The 23,205-nt window shown below is 36.0% G+C and overlaps 1 protein-coding gene across 5 annotated transcripts in view; it reads right to left on the reverse strand.

Annotated features, from left to right (window-relative positions):
• Positions 1-241: 241 nt before the first annotated feature.
• The window catches only part of CCDC85A (coiled-coil domain containing 85A), a 196,896-nt gene continuing 173,932 nt past the window's right edge, over positions 242-23,205 (reverse strand). For 3 of the 5 annotated variants that reach the window (XM_082426277.1, XM_082426276.1, XM_082426275.1), the window contains one exon: positions 242-2,115. In XM_082426277.1, the coding sequence (XP_082282403.1) occupies positions 2,066-2,115 (50 nt within the window). In that variant the 3' untranslated portion in view covers positions 242-2,065. Of the gene's footprint in view, positions 2,116-6,161; positions 6,261-9,716; positions 9,837-12,976; positions 13,112-23,205 lie in introns of all 5 variants that reach the window. The other 2 variants (XM_082426273.1, XM_082426274.1) reach the window with 2 other exon arrangements.

The following is a 23,205-nucleotide window of genomic DNA, read 5'->3' on the forward strand; positions in this document are numbered from 1 at the left end:
AATTTTTAAATATTCTTAAATATTCTAAATTTTTAACTACATTATACTAGAAAATAATGAATTGAGGAATCTCAATATTAAATCCCTCATTAAGAGCATATTTAAACATGCCTTTGTCTTATATTTAAGATAATGAATCATCTGTATTACTATCATTACTGTCATCATACAGGGGTAATATGATATTTAGTGACTATTAGAAATCTCAATTTAGGAAAAACATTTTGAAGAAAAAAACCACTGCGATTAAATAATTTATTATCATTGCTAAGATGAACACATATACTTGATACTCAATTTTATGCAGAACTTTAAAAAAATAGTTTTAATACAGTATCAAAATCTACACAAGTATTTTGTCAAAAGACCAGTGTTCCTTGTATTAGCTTCTGCAGGCTCTACTGCAGGCACAGAAACTTGTTTTAAATGTCTTCAGAGTGTAGGAATACAACAATTTAAAGATGAAAGCTTTTCAAGAGAAGGTGTAAATATAGCAATTTTCTTTTATAGAGTAATAATATTCTTAAAATATATAACATTATTTTAAAAGAAAAGCTTAAATGATAACCCAATTACAATAATTAGAGAGAGAAAATTCTATAGCAAATTAATTCATAAATATTTTCTGAGACCAGAGGGCTGCTTTTTCATCACAGTAACATTCAAAAAAGTGTAACAATTCCTTCACGAATGACAAATAATACATGTCTAATGAGCCTGTTTAAAAACAAGAGCAACAACAGAATATCTGCTATGAATCAAATCAGTAATTTAGAAGAAATCTGGGAATTGTTGCATTCCTACTTTTATAATCTTAAACTACAATATAAACTTAGCATTCGGTCACAGGCCTCTTGCACATTCATACAAGAAACTATCGTTGCATTTGGATAAACACAAAATACCTATCATAGCATTTCCAATACACACAGTCTGTTATATATATATATATATATATACACACACACACACACACACATATATATATATATATATATATATATACACCAAAAATAAGGAAAACTAAGCAAAGCTAGCACACCTCCTTTTCAAACCTCAAGCAATCTGAACAAGAGCTTTTAGCTTCAATAATGAAGGACATGCGTCAGTTTCATAAAATGTTACATAGCTGCTGTAGGCTAAGAAAGCTTTTTTCATAAATGCAGTGCAATATTTTAAAGTTTACAGAAAGTTTATTAAGTATAACAGCATGTCTAGAAACTAAATTGTAGAAATTGACATCTCACAGCTGGAAACACTTAGAAAAATTGTTTGCTTGTTCTTTAATTGAAACTGTTAATATTAACATTAATGAATACACTGAAGATGGAGGTTGATATGTTCCCAAGATGTGTCTTCATGAACAATACATTAAGATGAAAAGAAAAGATATATTTACTTTGATCAACTGAAATAAATGATACTCGCTGATAAGCGCTTGACAAAGTCTTGCTACCCTCCTAGCTGATAAGGAAAATTTATGTGGTATTTTTAGCACCTCAAAAGTCAAAACAAAATCCCAGAAACCTAATCTTATCTTGCATTCAAATCAATTATGCATCAGGAACTAGTATTTTATTAACTAAAATATAATAGGTGACCAACTCTCCAACTTGGGAAGCTGGAAACCACCTCTTATCTGGAACAATATGGTAGAACACTCCCACCATTATATGCAATGATTCAATTCTATCAAAACCACAGAGGCTCTACTGGACTCTTCCAATCATGCAGGTTTCCCAATTACAATCTTCGATCTGTAGAGTCAAAAACTTTTAGTTCTAATGAAAATATTGGTACCAAAATGGTGATTTTCAAAGCTACCTTGTTTGAGATTGACTGTTGTGAACATTGAAGTGAGAGACAAAATACAACTTCAGTTATACAACTAAAGGTTTTTTAGAGGGAAAATATGTGCAATGTACAATCACTCCATGTTATTCCATGAGTCCAGGTTTGTGGAAATCCACTCTTTTCTTCTGTCTCTCTTGCAGTGGTGATGTCATGTTTGAAAGAGAGTCCTTCTCACATGGGTCCTTTGTACTGGTTTCCAGACAAATGCTGCCTAATTCCAGGACACGAACCTGCAGCATCTCCAAGTTTCCTCCATACAACCTTAAGAAAAGAAGGAAAAAAAAGTAAGCATCTTAATTGTTCTCTTCCGCAAAGACATGTGTATGTTTTTTTTTTCTTTTTTTAAGCGGGAATCTATGAGAGGGACAAAAAGGAATATAAGACAAGAGACAAAATATTCACATATTTTGTCAAACACAAACACAAAATGAAATGTGATGCAAGTTTCTAAATCACAAGAACTGCTCAACAGATGGGACTACTACACTTTGTTAGCAACCAGGGTCAGAATTAAAGAATGCTGTGCCAGCTTACACTAGCTATGAGAGTGGTTCTCAACTTAGCTGCACACTGGGAGTTACTCTCAAACAGGTATGGTCATCTATTTTTTTTTTTTTTTAAAGCTTTCAACATGATTCTAATATCTAGCCAGAATTAAGAACACATGAGCAAAAATCATCCTGGTTCCTATATTATACATCTAAAATGAGGGATACCAAAATGTTAAATAGCTAAGAACAAACGCTCCTTCATTGTCCTTAGTGGTTTAAAGTCCTGAGGTGGTAGCCTTAAGGGTCAGTGGTAGATTTCCCCTGGTTTCCCCTGCGAAATGGGGGCCTCAGTTATCATAAATCTTAGCTACCCAACAGTATGGTATCTCGGATTACCACAACAGAGAGCATACAGATGCAGGGAAAAGATAAGAATAAATTCAAGAGTCACTAAAATAGATACAATTACAATATGCTAAAAATTGGGCCATTTTAAAGGGACAGTAGCAAAAGGTGAGATTAATAATAAGTAATTGTTACTGAATTCAACAACGACATGCCAATATACTAACATTAATTAGGAGACACACACAGTAAGTCATAACCCTCTCAGAGTGTTTCACTATTAGGATTATGATCAGATTGATTAATTCCACAAAAATTTGCATTGCTCTAACATGAATACAAACCCGTTGGCTCATTAATTATTCATAGATTGTATTTCTGTTTTCTCTTTTAAAAAGAGCAGATACTCCAGGGAAGCCAAGTACTATTCACAGTACTACATAAGAATATATAGGGCTCTGTCTACCTTCATTTTGAAGCCCATGTAGCTATTAGTCTCTCTGTTTTAGCAGGTACAACTATGTGGTGGAGATATTCTGTCATATTTGAAGGGAATTGTCGTTATGGTCCTTAACTATTTGGAAAGGAATGATATAGCAATGGATGGCTCAAATTGTACCCAAGGGAGTTAGGAGAGTGTCATTTCTCAGTACACTGACTGAAGAGGCACAAATTCTGAATCAGGAAGCCAAGGTGCTATGGACTTTGCCTTTCTAGCCCTTAAATGGTACACACAATTACATCTACCCAGAACGCTTTGATGTCTTGGTTAGCAGCAGAGGATAGAGTCAAATGATCAGGGACGTAAGGCAGTAGATGATTACAACTCAAAAGTGCAACCCCTCTTCAAGAATTCAAATGTAGAATGCAATGGGCCTTAACCCTGAAATTACTATGTGGTGAAAGGAAACTCAGAGAAGGCAGAACTCTGAAATAAGCCCAAGGATACAGAATATTAAGGCGGACACAGAGTAGTGACTCATTAACTGAAAGCAGAACAGGTGGGTATCTGAGGTGGTCGCTGAGATGACCAGTCAAGTATTTCAACTGTTCTCAGGGAATTGACAAGAGCCAAACAGACAAACCTAAGATAAAACCATTACTACAAGATAGATTTACTATTTCTTAGAGGGCAGTGTATGTTCGGGGTATAGCTTGGGAAGAGAATAAAAGCACTTGGTGCTGTGAAGAAGAGTCTTTCCATTGTATAGATGTTGACAACTTATCTCCAGAAAGAATACCAGAGATGGAGATAAAACAAGTTCTATCTGAGTCTTTTAACGGCTATCACATTATGAGAAAGCTTTACATTTCTGTGACGTTACTGTAAAAGCACATAGTTCCTCTAATAGGTTTCATAATCTTACGTAAGTTTTTTCTTAGAAACTACGAAACTGTCTCTCAATCTGTATTTTTCTTTAATCTCCAATATTTGCTATGTGTTTTTGATATTGATATAATTTACCATGGTGACACAAATATTTTAAATCAACACTTTTTTCTCTTAGCTTTTAAATAGTTTCCAAATATAAGAGTGCTAATAATCAGATATGAACGACATTTTTTTCTCAAATTTCGGTGATCGAAGACAAAAGCAGACAGTGAGAAAAGATGCCCTAGAAAACTTTTGAAGGTAAATGAAGAGGACAATGAAGGATTTTTGGAAATACAGGCGAACAAAAATCAATGCAAAACTAATCAAGATCCAATTCATTAGTGGGTCTCTTCTATGACTAAGAAATAACTTTTCTAATATCTAAAAATCTTTCCTCAAAAACAGTCCTGCTGTTTCTTTACAGAAATTCTGCCATTAAGCACAATGGAGATGGTCTCCTCTGCAAGCTATTGGGTTGGCCAAAAAGTTCGGTCTGGTTTTTCTGACAGATGTTACAGAAAAACCCAAACGAACTTTTTGGGCAGCCCAATACGTTGATTTTCATTCTTGAGGAAAGAAAATGGCAGTGCCTAGATTAACTACACTTGGGAAAGTGGAAAGGGCTGGTCCTCAGAGAAAATCTGGGTATACGTCTGACTCCACTGTTCATTAGAGAACAATTTGGGCAAGTAACTTAGTTTCAGAATCTTAGTTTCTTCAAGTATAAAATGCAAATACGGGGTTCTTACCTAGGAGTTCCTAGCCCAACTGCCCATGATCTGGGGTGAAACCCAGACCTCTGAATTATGAAGGAGCCTTGTATGACTCTTTGAGAACCACTCGAGGTATGACCTTCTATGTGGTCCCTTCTAGTTTTACAATTCCTAATGTCTGTCTGAACTTCTTTAAAATTTATCTGAGGGAAATGTTCAAATTAAAAACCTTAAGGACAGGCAAAAAGCTACAGAAGATGAACAGTGATGCATTTAGGAAATTATGACATCTAGAACCAACGACCTTTTGAAAACAGACAAAAACAGATATGTAGGAAAGAAAAACAGCCACAACGCAAGCAAGCAGGAGCCTAGATGTGCTGGGGCAAGAGTGTTAAAATGCCCGTGGGACTTAATTTAACATTTACTGGATTCCAGGAACACCTTAGGGAGGTACATAAATGAGATATCTGGTCGTAATAGCCTAAAGCTGAAGGGTATTTCTAAGCCATTTTGATACCCTAATGAACAAAGACTATAGGGATAAAAGTACAGTATAAAGCCAATTCAAATCAGTGCTTAAAATAATCGGCCATGAATTTTTGCTTTTAACAAATGTCTTCCCCTGTCATATTCTACTTAGCTTTTTAACAAGCTTTGCAAATTATATTCTTGATCAAATGATATATCCAAGCATATTACTAAAAAACTAAAATTCAGTTAATCAAATCCAAACTGCAATAATGATTACATTGGCTATGCATTGTGAAAATAGCATGTCTTTCTTTTTAAACTGTTTTTCTATCATTTCATAAGGTAGATTTCTGTGTGGCTAACTATCTCTTAAGTTCATATCTATCTACCTCTTACTATTTTGAGCTTGCATCAACCACTGAGAGGTAAAGATACTGCTTGGCATGACAGGAGCACACATATCATATGCATGAAGAACTAAGCAAATATTACCTATTAAGATGGTGATTTTTTTTTCCCCAAGTATAGTTACAAATAATCTGAAGAAGGTTGTTTTCTCTTTATCACAGGTTTTTAAACATAATTAAGGAAAATTATGAAATGGAAACTGATTTATTTTATCAAAACTAGTAACATTTTAGAAAATTTACTCAAAAACTTTCACAATTCATTCTGGAACACAGAATTGGCTGATTCTCGCTTACCTGAATATTTTACAACATGATTACTGTGTTAATAAAACTGCAATAAAATTTACTAAAGCAAATCAAGGGAAGGTTGGTTTTACTTTCACATAAAAAATATAAAGGCATTTGGCCAGCATTTTAAAAAGAAGGTATTCATGAAGCAATAACTAAGCTATGATGAGGCTTTCAACACAGAATACACAATAAAGCACATTAAACTTACATTGCACATTTCTCTGACTATAGCTTTTTCTGTCTCACTAAGGTCATGTTCATACTCTTTACCCTGTTGACGATCTATAGTTTCCTGAACATCCAAGACCTGGATTTGTTGAAAAAGAAAAGCAAATTTCACATGGAAAAAAAACTTGTTAGTTATGAATAAAAATCAATCATCAAGGAGCTCCACTTTGTAAAAACCTTTAGTTTTCTCCATGTCTGCATATCAGAGTGGATTAGCATATGGCAAAATCTTTTAAAAGAGTTGATTGTTCTGAAAGCTATCTATCTGAATCCTCCTTGATTTTCAAATGGCCATTAAGAGAAATCTATTGCATCACTAATAGTCAATTGAATTCATTAATGATTAGATGCATTTAGTTAATTTGGTCATTAAGATAAACGACTGTCAACCATTTGGAGACAGTCAATAATTCTTGCTCCATTGTAAAGACTGGCATGTAATTAATTAATTATATTGCTCACCAGTCCAAATGATATGTAGACACGGCCTATAGAAAAAAATGACTAAAAAAGATAATAGTCACAGCTGAAACTGGTCAGAACCCAGGAATATGTAGCATAAGAACCTTTGTTAACATTAACACTAGTGACCTCACAGTTCCTGCCTGGACGTGTTTCCGGTGCCTAGGAAAGGACTGTGGACACAGCTCTTTGACAGAAACAAAGAGAGGCAATGGCTCCCCAGTTGTGAAAATATTTGAGCAACACTAAATATTTTTCATTTTTTCATCTGGGAATGAGATGCTTTTAAACAATTTTAGGTTCTACTTCTTTAAATTATCACTAAATGGATTGAGAATACAATTCTGTTCAAAATGTCTTTAAAATTTTCATGTCAATACTTTCTGTAGTAAAAAAGGGCAAAACTTTGGCTTTGAGTGCTGTTTATTTTTCTCTACATCAGCTTATAAATCAAATCATTGATGTAGCATAAAAAAAAAAAATGCTTTTTCTAAAAGCTCCGGTAGAATCCACACTGAACTGTTAACACTGCTGAACTCCCTGGTTCTGTTGTGGTCAGGGTCAGTGCTGATAGCCACACCTAAAGGTGTCACTTGAGAATTTGCACCAATGAACGGGCGGACCAAAAGAAATAACTTAGGCCCGAAGTGGGACCTTCATGTCGAGTTCATGGATACTGAGACTACAACGATATTTATCCGAGTTCAAATCTATAATAATCTCACAAACTACTTTCTCATTAACTCAAAACTTCTGGCCATTATTACTCTGTAGGTACTACTTCTTTAAAGAAGGATATGACAGTGGTAAGTGAAAGCCTCACCCTGGTACTCAACTCATATTAGAGTCAGTTCACATTTTTTTTTATACTTCGAGGAAATCACTGACGATGCTCAGTGAATATTCATAGAAAACTTACTTACGGAACTCCTGGAACGAGCTCATTTGCCTACAGATTCGATTTATAATGTACCTCAGAGAAGTGTACTTAAATTCAGTTAATTTCTACTAAATGAAGCGAAGCTCCAGTTAACAGTTAGGAATTTTAAAGCAAGAAGAATGTGGTGTTATCACAAGTGGGCTAACTCCTCACACAGACTTACAGCAATGCTTTCCCCACAGCTATGACCATGGAGTTTATTAAAGCCTAGACATTTTCAAAAACTTATCAGAACATGAGAAAAGGAGCCATTGTCCTGACTATTCCTTTCAGAACAGAACACTCTTATGATATAAATCAGCTCTAGAGTGGTAGCTTTTAAAAACAAAACATGTTGAGTGGCTACATTTCTTTTTTTACACTGAGATGTTCTGAAGATGCATTTCCCAGAGGCTATGTTTGCACATATTTCTGTTTCAACTCATGGAAGAGAATGTGTATTCTATATTCAAGAGCTTCCAGTTACCCAATCAAGACGCTTCAGTTGCTTGGCATTACCCATCAGCCAAGTGAGGACACTCAACGTGTTCTGATTATAACATAGTATCTTCCTCTCGAGATAAAATTTTAGATGAAAATTAGAGACTGAATTCAGAGAAAATTGAATAGCTCTTCCTTGCCCTCCCCTTCCTTTTAGGCCATACTAACACAGCTGCATCGAGAAATTTGGGAATGATGGCAGTGTGACCCACTGCACTGATCTGATTCCAACTGCACTTGCCATTGAATAAGGCAATAGGCTGAAACAGGTTTCAAACAGCTTGGAAAGCAGGGCAGCGTGTTGCCTTTGGAGTATGTGCAGATACTAATACTACAGGATTGAAGCCACTCCTTCATTTTCCCATTTCGAAAATGCTTTTCAGATCGCTAGTGCCTCATTTACACTAAAGTAACAGCTTCTTTAGCATGCTGTTTGTACCAAACAGTATCCAAATGCTGTCGCAGAGAGCAAGCCAGCTGATAAACCAGCAGCCCAGACACAGGGCAGTGCCCAACCAGTATGTGCTTGAGAGAAGCAAACTCACTTCATCTAAGTTACAGCAAAATATAACAAGGGAGCTAAACCGACTGCTAAAACAATCATCCTCAAGTCAAGTAAATATTCTAAAGTTCTCATCTACTTCTTTGCTTTCTGCATGCCAAGGAAAGTGTGGTCCCCTTCACAAGAGCGCATCATCAGGCTGTTGATAAGTCATTCTGAAACCAAAACAATTTTAGAAAAGTCATTGAAACCCATGTGGCAAAAGCAGGACTGAAGCACTCTGCTTACTTTATGGCTCAGAAAGGTTTGACCAAGGCAACATGTTAGGAATTATAGATAATTTGGAGGACAGTGTTTTACACTTTGGAACTGATGAAACTTCAAGGAACTGTCTCAGTTTTTAAGATGATTTTTATTGCCTGCCGTTTCTTCTCAGAGGGGTAAATATTTACACTGCTTATTATTACTTATTGGAAAGCTCATTACTGGTAAAGAAAAATAAATGATAAATTTCATCCAAATCTTTTTTTAAGTCATTGCTGAAGCTGAAGTATAAGCAAAAAATAAAATATCTTCATGAATAAGACCATATATCTATTTTCTAATACTCTATAAAGAAGCATTAAAGCATTAACTAGAGTTTGAAGACTTAATTTCTATTTAATGGTGAACAGAGTAGGTTTTTGTTCATTTGAAAACTTTCAGTAAGTTGCACAACGTACTTCAGTTGCAAAAAGAAAGAAAAATATGGTCTCTTTCCTTATTCTGGCCAACTATTAACTTCCTATATTTGAAGACATCCATGCTACAAACATTGCACAGAAAATACCTGTAACAGTATTTTACACATATGGATATACATGCACATCAGACTTCAACTTCGATGCAGATAGATACGAATCACATTACTCAAAACAAAATGATAAAACTAAAGATTCAATTCAACCATAAGTATTCAAACCCACTATTAGTTTAAAAAAATTAAAATCATACTTTAAAACTTAAGATTAAAAAAAAAAAAAGTTACACCATAAGGGCTCAAAAAATAAAGTATCTATGGTTAAAACAAGACCGTGAGGATTACCAGACCATAGCGAACAAGCCACAACACAACTGAAGAACTGGATAAATGGCTGTACACAGTTGGTTACCTTAAGAGAGTGTACCACGGGTTCAGGCTGCTGAGAAGGTGTGGTATGTCCACTGAAGCTAGCTGGAGAGTTGGGGGAACTGTTATTCCCATCAGCCCCTGATGACAACCTAAAAGAACCCTTAGTAGAAAATCAACAACTTTGTTACTAAAACAAAGGTCGTTTATAACTGCAGAGATGTCATTCAATATTCAGTTTCACTGCCAAACAAGAATTAGCCATTTTGTTAATTTTTTCTAGCCTGTCCAAAGATGCTATCAACCTGTTAATTGGAAAACACTTGCTGCTTGACCAGCAAAAAAAAAAAATGTAACCAAGAGCCATCTCTATCCATTTCCAGATGTCACTTCTGATTTACCGAAGAGAGCAGTGCCCCCTAAGGAATGCCCATTAAGAACATTTCAAGAATGATTTTTGAAACTTAAAGATACTCAAGAGTAGGGAATTTGTGAGTTAACTCCACAGCTGAGTTAAACATGCTCACTCAGCAAGACAAATGCCATATTCCATATGTCTCAGAAAATGCAGACACATCACCATTTCTCAAATGCATATTGCTGCATTCGAGAAATGGTGTCCCTTATAAAACCCTTCTTTGAGGGAAAGACCTATGGTGGAACATTTCCCAAAGAGATTTAACCATATTCAACAGTTTCTTCAAGAATTCTCTCATTTTACGAACTTTTAAAAACTGAAAAACAAAACAGATCACAAATTACATATTTGTAGTTTAGTGACTCTTCAGCTGAACTGCTGAGAAGTCAGAACCTGGGCATTATTAATTTGACCTGTGAGAGTCACAGTCACCCCATACAGGAACTGAGAAAAAGTTAAAAACGTCACTTTTTCTAGGGGTTCCTTGGGAAAAAGACTAATGGATCAGGAAAGAAAAAGAACAGCAGTGATCTATCCTCCTAACAAAAACAGTGTAATGGGAATTGCCCAAACCTGTTTTTAGGGCCTGAGAAATTTTAATTTCTGCCCATCAACAAATCTACAGATTTTTTTCATACTTCATAGATTAATAACTGTTCCCTTTAACTTGATCCTATGAATCTAACCCCCCGAGAAGGAGCCACGGAAGGTGCATCATGTGTGAAATCATGAAAGGAAGAAACAACAGTGATCTGGGACGTTAATTTTCCAGCACCTACAGGAGAGCTTCTATGTTGTGCATTTTGGGGACGGGAGGGAGAAGCTGAGCACAGGTTATAGGTATGGGTTTTACACAAACAACACTATTTGTAGAGAAATTAACTCTTCCCTTTGACTTTTACAAAGGTGATTATTTATATGCAACTTGGAAAATGTCTCTTCCCTTGTCACTGTCCTTTCTTCCTATGTCCTTGAAGGCTATCCTTGCGACCTCACAAGCCAACTAAGGCCATGTTCTTTTCCTAATGCAATCAGGTCAGGTCCTGCCCCCGCCCTCACTAGCCAACAGGGAGAGGAAGGCATGGAATCTGACATTTAGGTGACCTCTCCAGCTTCTGTCTGCCGTTGCAACTAATGATGAAATTAACAGCAGGTGATGAACAGAACATACAATTATTATAGCCCCAACCCCCCTCTGGGAAAAAAATGTTTATAATATTTGTTTTGCTGTATTTGTAATTCGGATCGAATCAGACATGATAGCACCCAAAACAAATAATAGAAAGGAAACTATTTGAAGTTTAAAGATGGTTAATAATAGGCACACACTCCCCCCACCAAATGTGGGCATCCTCTTCCTTTGTAGAGATCAAATATTTCCAAAGCGAAGGAGTTATAAAGGAAGCTCTTCTTCCCTGAAAAGCTCTGATCCTCTACTAGTCTCTTTCCTTACTGGTATCACCCTTATGAACTCTTTGCAAAAGGCTTCTGAGGTTATACAGAGTTCACATCAACCCTCTCATTTAGACTCCACCACTGCAGTGCTGTTTCCTCTGAGTGGTAATCTAACTTGGCAGGCAACAATTCTTCCCCGCTCTGGGATACACTCCCTTCCAGTTCTTCCTTTCAAATCCTTTTCTGCCCAGCCCTTCTGTTTCAAAGGTTCCCTTCCCAGACCTGGCAAAATGGTAGACACGTCAAATTCTAGCTTGCTATTCCTTGGGCACGGGACCTCTATCTTTCAGGGTATTTTGGTTTAAGAGAATTTCTGAAATCAATGATAAGTAGCTTCCCTAAACAAAATCCTCTGGGCAATTAAGCATTGTTTAAATTTAAGGAGAGTCCTATTTAGAAAAACATACTCTTTTATTAAAGAAGTTTCATCATCATCATGAAGGCTACAATGGAAACTACCCAGTGGAGAAAAACTTATCATTCAGGGATTAAAGTTCTACTTCAAACTTGCTTTGCGAGCCATGGACTGGTAATTACTAGAAAGGTCAAGATTTATAATTGTATGTAGTTTTTGTGAAGCCGCAAAGGTTACTGAATGCTGGTTAAGTTGTACACTAACAGGTGCTAAAGAGTTTTCTAGATTATAACAGAAACAAGCACCTCATTCTATCACATCTTATTTAGTTACTGTGAAATAAAAGGTTAGATTTCTATGTGCTTATTAGTAGAATCAGACCAATACCTGGAGTTTTCTCTGGGCTCCATCAGTACATATTCTCCATCGAATAATACATTTTTCACTGAAGTATTTTTTAAAATATGCTACTGGGTGAAATACTAGCACAACAAATAATTTTAAACAGTCCCTTGGAGTTTATTTCAATAAGATTTAGCCTGTTTATTTAAATTGTATCTTGGCTGGCTCAGGAGACAGGGAATTTAAAAAGAAAAAAATCTTACTAAAATTGGAAATGTGACTGCCAGCTTCGGGGTTGCTTATTTTCAGGCTACACATGATCACACAGTGCATGCACCACCTCTTGGGTCAGCAGTCAGTTTGAAAGGGCAAGGAATAATTTTCTGGGCTGGTCGTGAGACATCTGATGGTGTCTAACAATTCATTTCCATGGCCACTGACCTTTAAACTCCTTTTCAAAAAAGGTGCAGGTACTTTCCTCCTCCTCCAGTGTTTGGGGTTATTCAACTTTCACCCCCAGGTTCAGGGAAAAAAAAAAAAAACACTGAAGGCGACCATTTAGGAGGTGAAATAGACTCTACTCCCGCCTTCCCTCCCCTGATTTGGACACACAGTGACTTTGTTTCCTGTGTACAGACTTATTCTCTCCCCCCCCCAGTACGACTTTTCCTCTAGCAACAGAAGCCATCCGGTTATGCACAAGCAAATCAGCAGCTGACTCATCTTCACTCACCGGGAGAGTGGGCAGGCATCGTCCTATTCCTCGGCACCCTTGCCACCACTGCAAGACCCGCCGGGCTCTGGGCCCCCAGCCTTTCTCCATATTTGAGCTGTTTCTAGTTGGAGGTTGCCTTCTATTCTGGGTGGCCTTATATTTGGAACAATATAGTACAATCACTCAGAAAAATACTGTTTCCCAAGTCTCAAGAAAGCAGATAGAACAAGAAGCTTAATGAAATGAACCACAATGACCACAATGGCAAGCTGTAACATGCACCTCTAACTAGGGAAAAAATTAAAATAAAAACTCACTGAAGTCCTGTATGTGACAGCTAATACTGATTTTTTTTTTTTTTTTTTACAAGTTTTGGGCAAAGGTATAACTAATTCTCAAGCTATCAAAAAGAGACAGATGATAATGCCAAAATTCCAGATGAAAAAAAAAAGGAAGCTATTTATACAACTTAATTTTGTTGGTTTTATTTGTGAGAAACAGAATTAACATAAATCTTACAAGTATTTAAAACTGCAACTTAGAAATTATTTAAATGCAGTTGGGAGCACTCTGACCTTATGTTAAGAAACACAAGTTGGGTAGATATATTCAACACTCGGAAAAACTGACACTGCATCAAATTCTCAGCAAAATTTCTGCACACTGAAGAGTATATAATGAACCAAGAGATCACCATTGCATTAAAATAACTTTTAAATGGGACATATACACAATTATCAACATTTCTATTCATTGGTTAATTCCCAAATTTCTGTACTGGTTGGAACTAGAGACATCACAACTGACATAAAAAGAAAATACAAAATTTTTTTTTCCCTGAATTTCAGGTTTTTTCCATGACCAAACTGTGTAATTTTATTAAAATGATCAGAAGCAAAATGAACTAATTTGAACATAATTTCTTTTCCCTGCCAACTTTCACTAAGACCTGTATCTAAGAATGCTATATCCTAAGGAATAAGAAACAATTTTTAAAATATAGAAAATTCGCAAATACAGTCCAAAAATTCCAGTGTCCAAATGTTTAAGTTAATTTTAGGAGATTGAAAATGAGAATATAATTTTTTAGTTCTCATTAATCTATTATCCTAGAAGTATGTGCTTTACGGTGAATAGCACTGGTCTAATTTTGACTTTTCTCTAACTTTTGGAGGCTGAACCATAAAGGAAATGTACCATCGTCTTAAGCAAAGTAAAAAAGGGGAGCAATCTTGACCAGCAGTTGGTACTCACAAAACTTTTTCCTGACTCTACAAAATCAATACCAGTTACCTGTTAAATAAGTAAGTCACACATATTCCTCACATATAACAGAGAAAATTATATATTTACACTTGGACCATAATGATCATTTCATCAAAGCAACACTGATTTAAACTTTGCTCTTTTAGTAATCATTTCATATGTCAGTGTCTAATTTATTTCCATCATCAAAAGAGTTATATCCAATAATTTATAATATGGTTGATGGCTTAAAATTCACCTCCCATCCCAATCTGCATAGTTCTGTTTCTGAGATGATCATTAACAACTAATGCAGATTTTTTACAAGTGAGTTCTATCTTCTAAATTTGGTTCTCTCCAAGTCTTACGCATCTCTCAGATCTCATGTTTTTTGGATTCAACAACCAAGTAAAACATAAAAACTTCTTTCATTCTTCCTTAGTGTGTAGCGAGATTAAATCCCAATGCCTCTCCACTGTAACAAAGCTTATTATCATAACCATGAAATCTAAGGTAACATCTATAACCATTTAGAGCCCTGCTGAAAAGAGCAGTCATTTATTTTCCCACTTTCAGAAAGTTGATACAACATGCAATAGCTACGCCTTTCAGTATCTTGTAACAGGTTCTTTTTAAACATATTAAATATAGATTATACAGTATTATTAATCTCATAAGAGGGGGTGATATATGGGCCAGATTTTTTATGGAAGAATAAACTACTTGATGATATCATTTTAAAGGAATAGGTCCTCTTTTAGAATCAGGATTATTGATTTTCTACTCACGTCAGCAATTTTCTTGTTTTAATTCAGGTCAAGGAAAAATGTGTCCAGACCAGCCATCATTTTTGACCTTCGAGTAAAATATATCTGAATAATACTTATATACTAATGAAGGCTTAGCTCTCTGCTAGCTCTACCATTGTCAATCATGACATTTTTTGAAGACAGCTTCATAAAACATAAGCCTTCAATAACTCAGTGGTTGGAGTTATTTCTGGCAACTTCAGAGCCTGAAGTGGGGAAACCCAGATTCCAGCCATCAATTGGGAGAACAGTTCCCAACAACCTTAAGAAAGTCACTTCCTATTCTCTGAGGAATTCTATTTTGCTTTGTTTTCTGGAGTTTTCCAAAAATCCAGAATCATTTAAAAAAAAAAAAGAAGCATGTGTGAATGACCCTACTACTCCAGTAGAAATCTGTGTACTCATCAGCTACTTTATATACAGTTACTTAGAGTAATCTGCAAATTACCTAGTACTCTGCAAATTATTTTACTTTGCTATATAGCAAAGTAATGCTCTGCATCAAGACTGTGTGGGAGGTGACTTACAGATCACTGTGTGCTAAGTACTCATTATAGAAATCACAAATTCTAATACTCTAAGCAAACACCATAGATAAGGAAATAAAAGCACACCTCAACATAACATAGGCCATATATGATAAGCCCACAGCTAACATCATGCCCAATGGTTGAAAGCTAAAAGCACTTCCCCTAAGCCGAGAAACAAGACAAGGATGTCCTCTCTTGCCAGTTTTATTCAACATGGTGTTGGAAGTCCCAGTCATAGCAATCAGACAAGAAATAAAAGGAATACAAGTTGGAAAGGAAGAAGTAAAAGTGTCACTGTTTGCAGATGACATGATACATACAGAGAAAATCCTAAACACACCACCAAAAAACTACTAAAGCTCATCAGTAAATTCAGGAGAGTTGCAGGATACAAGATTAATACACAGAAATCTGTTGCTTTTCTATACACTGATAATGAACTATCAGAAAGAGAAAGCAAGAAAACAATCCCATTTAAAATTGCATCAAAAAGAATAAAATACCCAGGAATAAACTTAACCAAGGAGGTGAAAGACCTATGCTCTGAAAAGTATAAAACTCTGATGAAGGAAATTGAAGATGATACAAATAAACGGAGAGAGATCCTGTGTTCATGGACTGGAAAAAATAATACTGTTAAAATGTCCACGCTACCCAAAGCAATCTACAGTCAATGCAGTCCCTATCAAAATACCTGTGACATTTTTCACAGAACTAGAACAAATAACCCTAAAATTTATATGGAATCACAAATTACCCCGAATAGCCAAAGCAATCCTGACAAAAAAGAACAAAGCTGGAGGTATCATGCTCCTTGAATTCAAACTATACTACAAAGCCACGATAATCAAAACAGTATGGTACTGGCACAAAAAAAGACACATAGATCAATGGAACAGTACAGAGAGCCCAGAAGTAAACCCATGCACTTATGGTCAATCAAGCTATGACAAAGGACTTAACAGTACACAATGGGAAAAAGACAGTCTCTTCAATAAGTGGTGCTGGGAAAACTGAACAGCTACATGTGAAACAATCAAATTAGAACATTCCTTCACACCATATACAAAAATAAACTCAAAATGGATTGAAAGCCTAAATGTAAGACCAAAAACCATAAAACTAGATGAAAACATAGGCAGAACACTCTTTGACATGAATTGTAGCAATACTTTTCTGGATCTGTCTCCTAAGGCAAAGGAAACAAAAGCAAACAAACAAATGTGACCTAATAAACTTAAAAGCTTTTGCACAACAAAGGAAACCACTGACAAAAACGAAAAGACAACGTACTTAATGGGAAAAAATACTTGCAAATGATATGACCAATAAGGGGTTAATATTCAAAATATATAAAACAGCTCATAAAACTCAATATAAAAAAAAAAACCTGATTAAAAAATAGAACACCTGAATAGATATTTTTCCAAAGAAGACATACCGATGGCTAACAAGCACATGAAAAGATGCTCAACACCACTAATCATCAGAGAAATGCAAATCAAAAGCACAAAGAGGTCAACACCCTCACACCTGTTAGAATGGCTATCATCAAAAAGACCACAAATAACAAACGTTGGCAAGAATGTGGAGAAAAGGGAACCACTGTACACTGTTGGTGGGAATGTAAATTGATGCAGCCACTATGGACAATGGTATGGAGGTTCTTCAAAAAACTAAAAACCGAACTACCATACGATCCAGGAATTCCACTACTGAGTATATATCTGAAGAAAACAAAAACACAAATTCAGACAGATACACACGCCCCAGTGTTCACAGCAGCATTATTTACAATAGCCAAGATACGGAAGCAACCTAAGTGTCAACTGATAGATGAATGGATAAAAAAGATGTGGTGTATATATATACACACAAACACACACACACAATGTAATACTACTCAGCCATAAAAAAGAATTAAATTTTTACATTTGCAAGAACATGGATGGGCTGGAGGGTATTATGCTTAGTGAAATAAGTCAGAAAGAGAAAGAAAAATACTGTATGTTACCATTTATATGAGAAATCTAAAAAATAAAACAAAGGAATGAATATAACAAAACAGAAACAGACTCATGGATCTAGAGAACCAACAAGGGGTTATCAGGGAGAAGAGGGAAGTGGGGAGGGGCAAGACAGGGTTAGGGAGTTAAGAGGTACAAAGTACTAGGTATAAAATAAATAAGCTAAAAGAATATATTGTATAGCATTGGGAATATAGTCAATAATTTATAATAACTTTAAGTGGAGTATAATATATAAAAGTTTTGAATCACTATGTTCTAAACCTGAAACTAATATTGTTAATCAACTAAACTTCAATTTTAAAAAAACAAAAAATTAAAAATAATTTTTAGTATTAGAATTATTATATAATGTAAAAATGAGATGAAATAAAATAAATCATGAATTCTAATACTATAAGCAAACACCCTATATGAGGAAACAAAAACATCCCTTCAAATCACTGACGAAGATAAAACATATTGGTACTACTATTCCTCTTTAATGACATGATATCTGGAAGATCTTTTTCCATGAAAATTGAGATTTGGAATACTTTCTAGTATTGCCCTTAAAATAACTGACTTCTCCTTCAAAATTAAGGAAAAAATATGAAGCCATTCAAATTTTTAAAAGATCATCTAAACGAAAAGAGAATACTTATATTACTTACAGTCTCACCGAGGAAAATTATAATTCACAATGTGAGTTTTAAGAGAACTAGCAAGATGAAGCTATTGTGATTATCTTCTTGCTACTTTATGGTTGTATTTTATTTATTACTCTTTTAGTAAAATTATTTTAATTGATACTCTGGAAGCTTCCATTCTTTTGCCTTATAGAAATACATTTAAAAAACATCTTTAACAAGAATAAAAGAATACTATGTTTTTATATTTTATTATATAAAATACAGGCTTCCCACTTAGATATAAATCAGATGTAATGCATTTGTAACAAACATTAGAGCTCAGCCCCTCATCTATTATAGGAAGCCAACTATGAAAGCCTGAAGATTGATCGACTAAAGTGGTTTCCTGTTAGTTAAAGATGTTTAATATTTTATAAGTCCTGAAGCTAGGTCAAACTATCAAACAGTGCATCATACCTCATGAGAATGCATACCTAGTTTAGGAGGGAGGATGAATTCTCTTTCCCTATTATATGGCAAGAGCAGATGCTTTGCTTAATCTCATCAGGAAAATAATATTTTGTTCAGTTTGATCAGTCTTCATTCTGAAATGTTGCAATACTGCACCAGCACACAAATAAATGCTCAGATCAGAAGAGATTTTAAAGGTCACCTTGACAAATCTTTTCCAAAAGATTCCTGTCAATGGGCTTAGAAATGCTAAGAGACCCTCTGCTTTGCTCTAATAGATAATAGTTGACTGTATTCAGGGAAAAGTACTTTTTAATTTAAATTAACTAAAGAATCTATTCAATACTAATTTAAAATATTAGATAATTTCCTGGATTTACAGATATTCATTTATTCACTTAACAAAATATTTACTAAGCCTGTACCAAAGATAATATTCCATACGATGCCAAGTAGGTCTCTAATTCCAGTAAATTTTTGTTGAAAGAAAAGCACAGTGAGTTCAGATCATTGACTATAGGGTCACAATGCCTAGGTTCAGATTCTTTTTTTTTTTTTTGATGTGGACCATTTTTAAAGTCTTTATTGAATTTGTTACAGTATTGCTTCTGTTTTATGTTTTGTTTTTTTGGTCGCAAGGCATGTGGGATCTCAGCTCCGATGAGGGATGGAACCAGCACCCCCCTGCATAGGAAGGCGAAGTCTTAACCACTGGACCGCCAGGGAAGTCCCTAGGTTCAGATTCTGGATCTGACACTTAGCAGCTGCATGACCTCCTCTCTGTGCCCCAGTGTCCTCGTCTATAAAGTGTGTATAAGTCATGGTACAATGGTACCTCAGTCTGTGGGTTTGGTTACTTACATGAAAAGAGCTTTTCCAGCAGTGCCCGGCCCACATTAAGTGCTAAGTATTTGCTGTCATTACCACGAATGGTTTTGCTTTGCTTGTCAACACATTTATAACTTGTTTGTCAATCTACTTTCACGTGTTTATTATTTAGAGCAGTTCTCAACCTGAAGTGATTTGGCCCCCAGCAGGGGTATTTGACAAAAATGCCTTGCAGACATTTTTAGTTGTCAAAACTGGGCAGTTTCTATGGGAATCTTGTTGGTAGAGGACAAGGATGCTTCTGAATGTCTGACAATTTACAGGCTAGCCCCCTACAGTTATCCAGCCCCAAATGTCAATAGTGCTCAAGTTGAGAAATCCTGAGTTGGAGAAAGAAGTGTGCCGGGAAACTGCAAAACAAAATTTCTGGTGATAGCTCCATAGCAGATTTTGCATATGAAGGCAAGTCGCCCACAAGATTTGGAGCTTGTGATGATTTTAAAGGAAACTCTCTGGGCTTCAGCCCTCAAAGTGGTCTAAGTATAAAGACATCTTTATTTCCACCCCCAAAAAGGAAATTACTCTTTCTAACAAAAGGAGTAGAATTAAAAATACCTGATACATCCTACTGCAGCAACACTAGCAGAAACAGAATACTGAATGGGCAGGCTCAGGGCAGCACTCCAAAGAACAAAGAGCTCTTAGAGTGGAGAGAGACAGCATGCTGTAGCGCCATGAAAACGGAGACACCAATCCCACAGAGAATAAAACTGGCAGAAGATGCTCTGTGGACATTATGGAAGAAAATGAAACTTCCTTAGCAATACAACAGGTAAAGATCCTGCACTTAACTTTAAGTAGTCACACTAGGAAAGAATTAAATTGCCATCAAATAGAAATGAGGGCCCTGACACATGAAAACATCCCAGTGCAGATGAGAGCATCCTGTGATACGCAGAGGGGAATCAGAGAGAGAGAACACTGGACCAGGACAGGGACCATTCTCTCCTTCAGGCGTAGCTAAGGGTGGTGGTCTATTTACATGCGTCTCCTCAGTAGAAAGAAGACTCCTTGAGGGTGTGTCTTAGTAATAACAGCTCTCAGTTACTAAGCCCCTACTACATGTTAGGTCTCTCCTAAGTGCTGTCAGTTAAAAGATTATTAAGACTAGCTAGCTCCTACTATTTATCTATTAAGACATGAACTGTTGGCCTGGCGCTTGTTCTCAATAATTTATACTCCGTAGTGATTGTTTTCTTTTTGGTTGGGGGCCCTGAAGGTCGTCTTCTGTCCCATGTACTCACTACTTAGCTCCTGGGCTGCAAGGAGATCCCGTAGATCCTGGGGAGGATCAGGACAGTTTAGAATGGCCGAGGGGCTTGGGGAGGTCAGAATAGAAGCGTGTTAATGTTAATAACTGATGCAGAAGAACTGGTACACACCAGCTAAACATCACCTCTGGGCCCTTTTGACTTTGTCCACTCCAGACCCAGAACTGTGGCCACAACACTTACTTAAAGCCTGCAGCTATAATAACCCAAAGATTTTGAGACTTGAGATTTGATAAAGTTGCCTGAAGAACTTGTTGAGAATTGCTAACAACTCACTTTGGAATACTATGTGAGTCATGGTATTGATATAAACAAAATACACTAGGGTTCCAGCTAAATACAGTTACCAAGAGAATAGTCTATTTCCTGTTCTTTCTTCTCTTGGGTTTGGGGTTCCAGTGATACTTTTCTGGATCCCATGCTTTACTTGTCCCACACTGGTGTGACCCAGGATGTCATTCTCTTGATTCTGGTTCCTTATTCATTCATATTCTTTCTCTTATTCTGGAATAGGTATTGAAAAAGCTTGCTTCCATCCTGGCTCTGATGAACAAATCATGATCATGTGGACTGTACTTTCATGGTTTGACAGAGGGTGTAATTACCCTGATCACTCACTGTAAGGTGAGCTGATAAGACACTTGTTCATAGCCCTATCCTGTTTTACAGTAATATTTCATGTATCTTGGAGCTCCCTGAGGTCACCACACTTGACTTCTATTATCTCTGTAATCACAATGACTAGCACCCTATCTACATGTAGTAGTTGCTCAATAAACTTAATATATTAATGGATGATCAAAATCTATGTTTGAGACTGTGGCTTTTCCTCTGTCGTCTCAGAAATAGTTGTGTAAATGCTTTACTTGTGTGCCTATGTACCTGGTAATTAGTAGGTACTCAGCTATTTGTTAAGTAACTAAAGCACACTTCTAGAGTGCTAAAATGGCCTGAAGTAAGTGAAACTGACGTTACTATGATGGCCCATATAGACTTTTTTGGCAAGTCTATAGAATTTAAACACAGACTAAATTCCCACTATTTTTCCTTCTCACTAGCCAGTTATTATTTGAGCAAAATAAATTTATTCTGAAAATCTGGACTCACTTCCATCTATTTCTAAAGCTGCAGTGAAGCTCTAATATGTTAAAACAAAAACAGAAAAACCAAAAAAACAGTAACTGAAAAGATCACTAGGAATGGTTAGCAGACCAAAAGTAGAAATAAGACCTTATTACTGAGGCATCCAGAGTATATGCTGATTTCCATCAAAATCATTATGTAATGCCAGACATCAAGTGGTGAATATAAAAAAAGTTATCATCAAGAGGAATATTATTCTCAACTTAATTACATGTAGGCCAATCAATCTGTAAGTATCCAGGCCTTCCCAGCTAAGGAAGCCAGAAGGTAATATTTTTTCACTCACTCCTCATTTATTATGCCAAATAATGGCTAAGATTGAGGTCTGTGGAGTTGCAGTTGAGGCTGTGAGGAACTTCAATTCAGAGAACCTGAAATATTAAACAGTTGTCACAGTCAGGGAAACAGAAGTTGTTCAGAATGATGTCAGCCTAGGACACAAGGGACAGAGTAGCAAGAACTGAGGCTGACATGAAAGGCAGGAGGTCAGATGATGGAGAACCTTCTATACCATATGAAGGATTTGAAATTTATTCTCTGCTGAGGCATGAGCTACGTGACAAGACCTGATTTGGTTTGATAGATTGCTCTAGGAATAATGTGGAGAATGATCTGGGTGGGACAAGACTAGGTAGGATAAAGTCCAATTAGGAGATTAACAAAGAAGTTCAAGTAAAAAATGATTACCCATCACCTACACTGGACAATAGCAGAAGGAATAAAAAGGATATTAATGGATTACAGGGCAGGACCTTTTGAGCCTTAATATTTATTTCAGTGGAGGCAGGGAGGCTGAAAGAGGACTCTGGGATAGTACCAGCTAAATGGTCATGCGATTAACCAGGATAGGAAATGCCAGGGGAAGTAATATATCTCATTCATCAGATTTTAGAATGAAGATCAAAGAGGGAATTAACAATATTAAACACAAAACATCTTTCTCACAAATACCCCCAACAAATGGTTTTCTTCTGACATGTAAAATAGGAGTTTGCAAAATACTTAAATTGTAAATGACTTTAACTTCATGCCATAATGAAAATATGTTCTTGGAAAAGAAAATAATTCTGAAATATCTATCACTCCAGGTGAAACTTGAAGATATTTAAATACAGTTTCCAGAAAAAAAAAAAATAAATGAAAGTAATTACGGAGGTTAGCAGGATGCCTTTTTACAAGAATGAGAGAGGGTAAACCCCAGGAAGAAAAGAATTAATATCTTGAAAGGGCCAAAACAGCAAACACCCTGTAT

Source organism: Balaenoptera physalus (genome assembly GCF_965194825.1).
Source record: "Balaenoptera physalus genome assembly, chromosome: 15".
In the NCBI taxonomy this organism is placed as follows: Eukaryota; Metazoa; Chordata; class Mammalia; order Artiodactyla; family Balaenopteridae; genus Balaenoptera; species Balaenoptera physalus.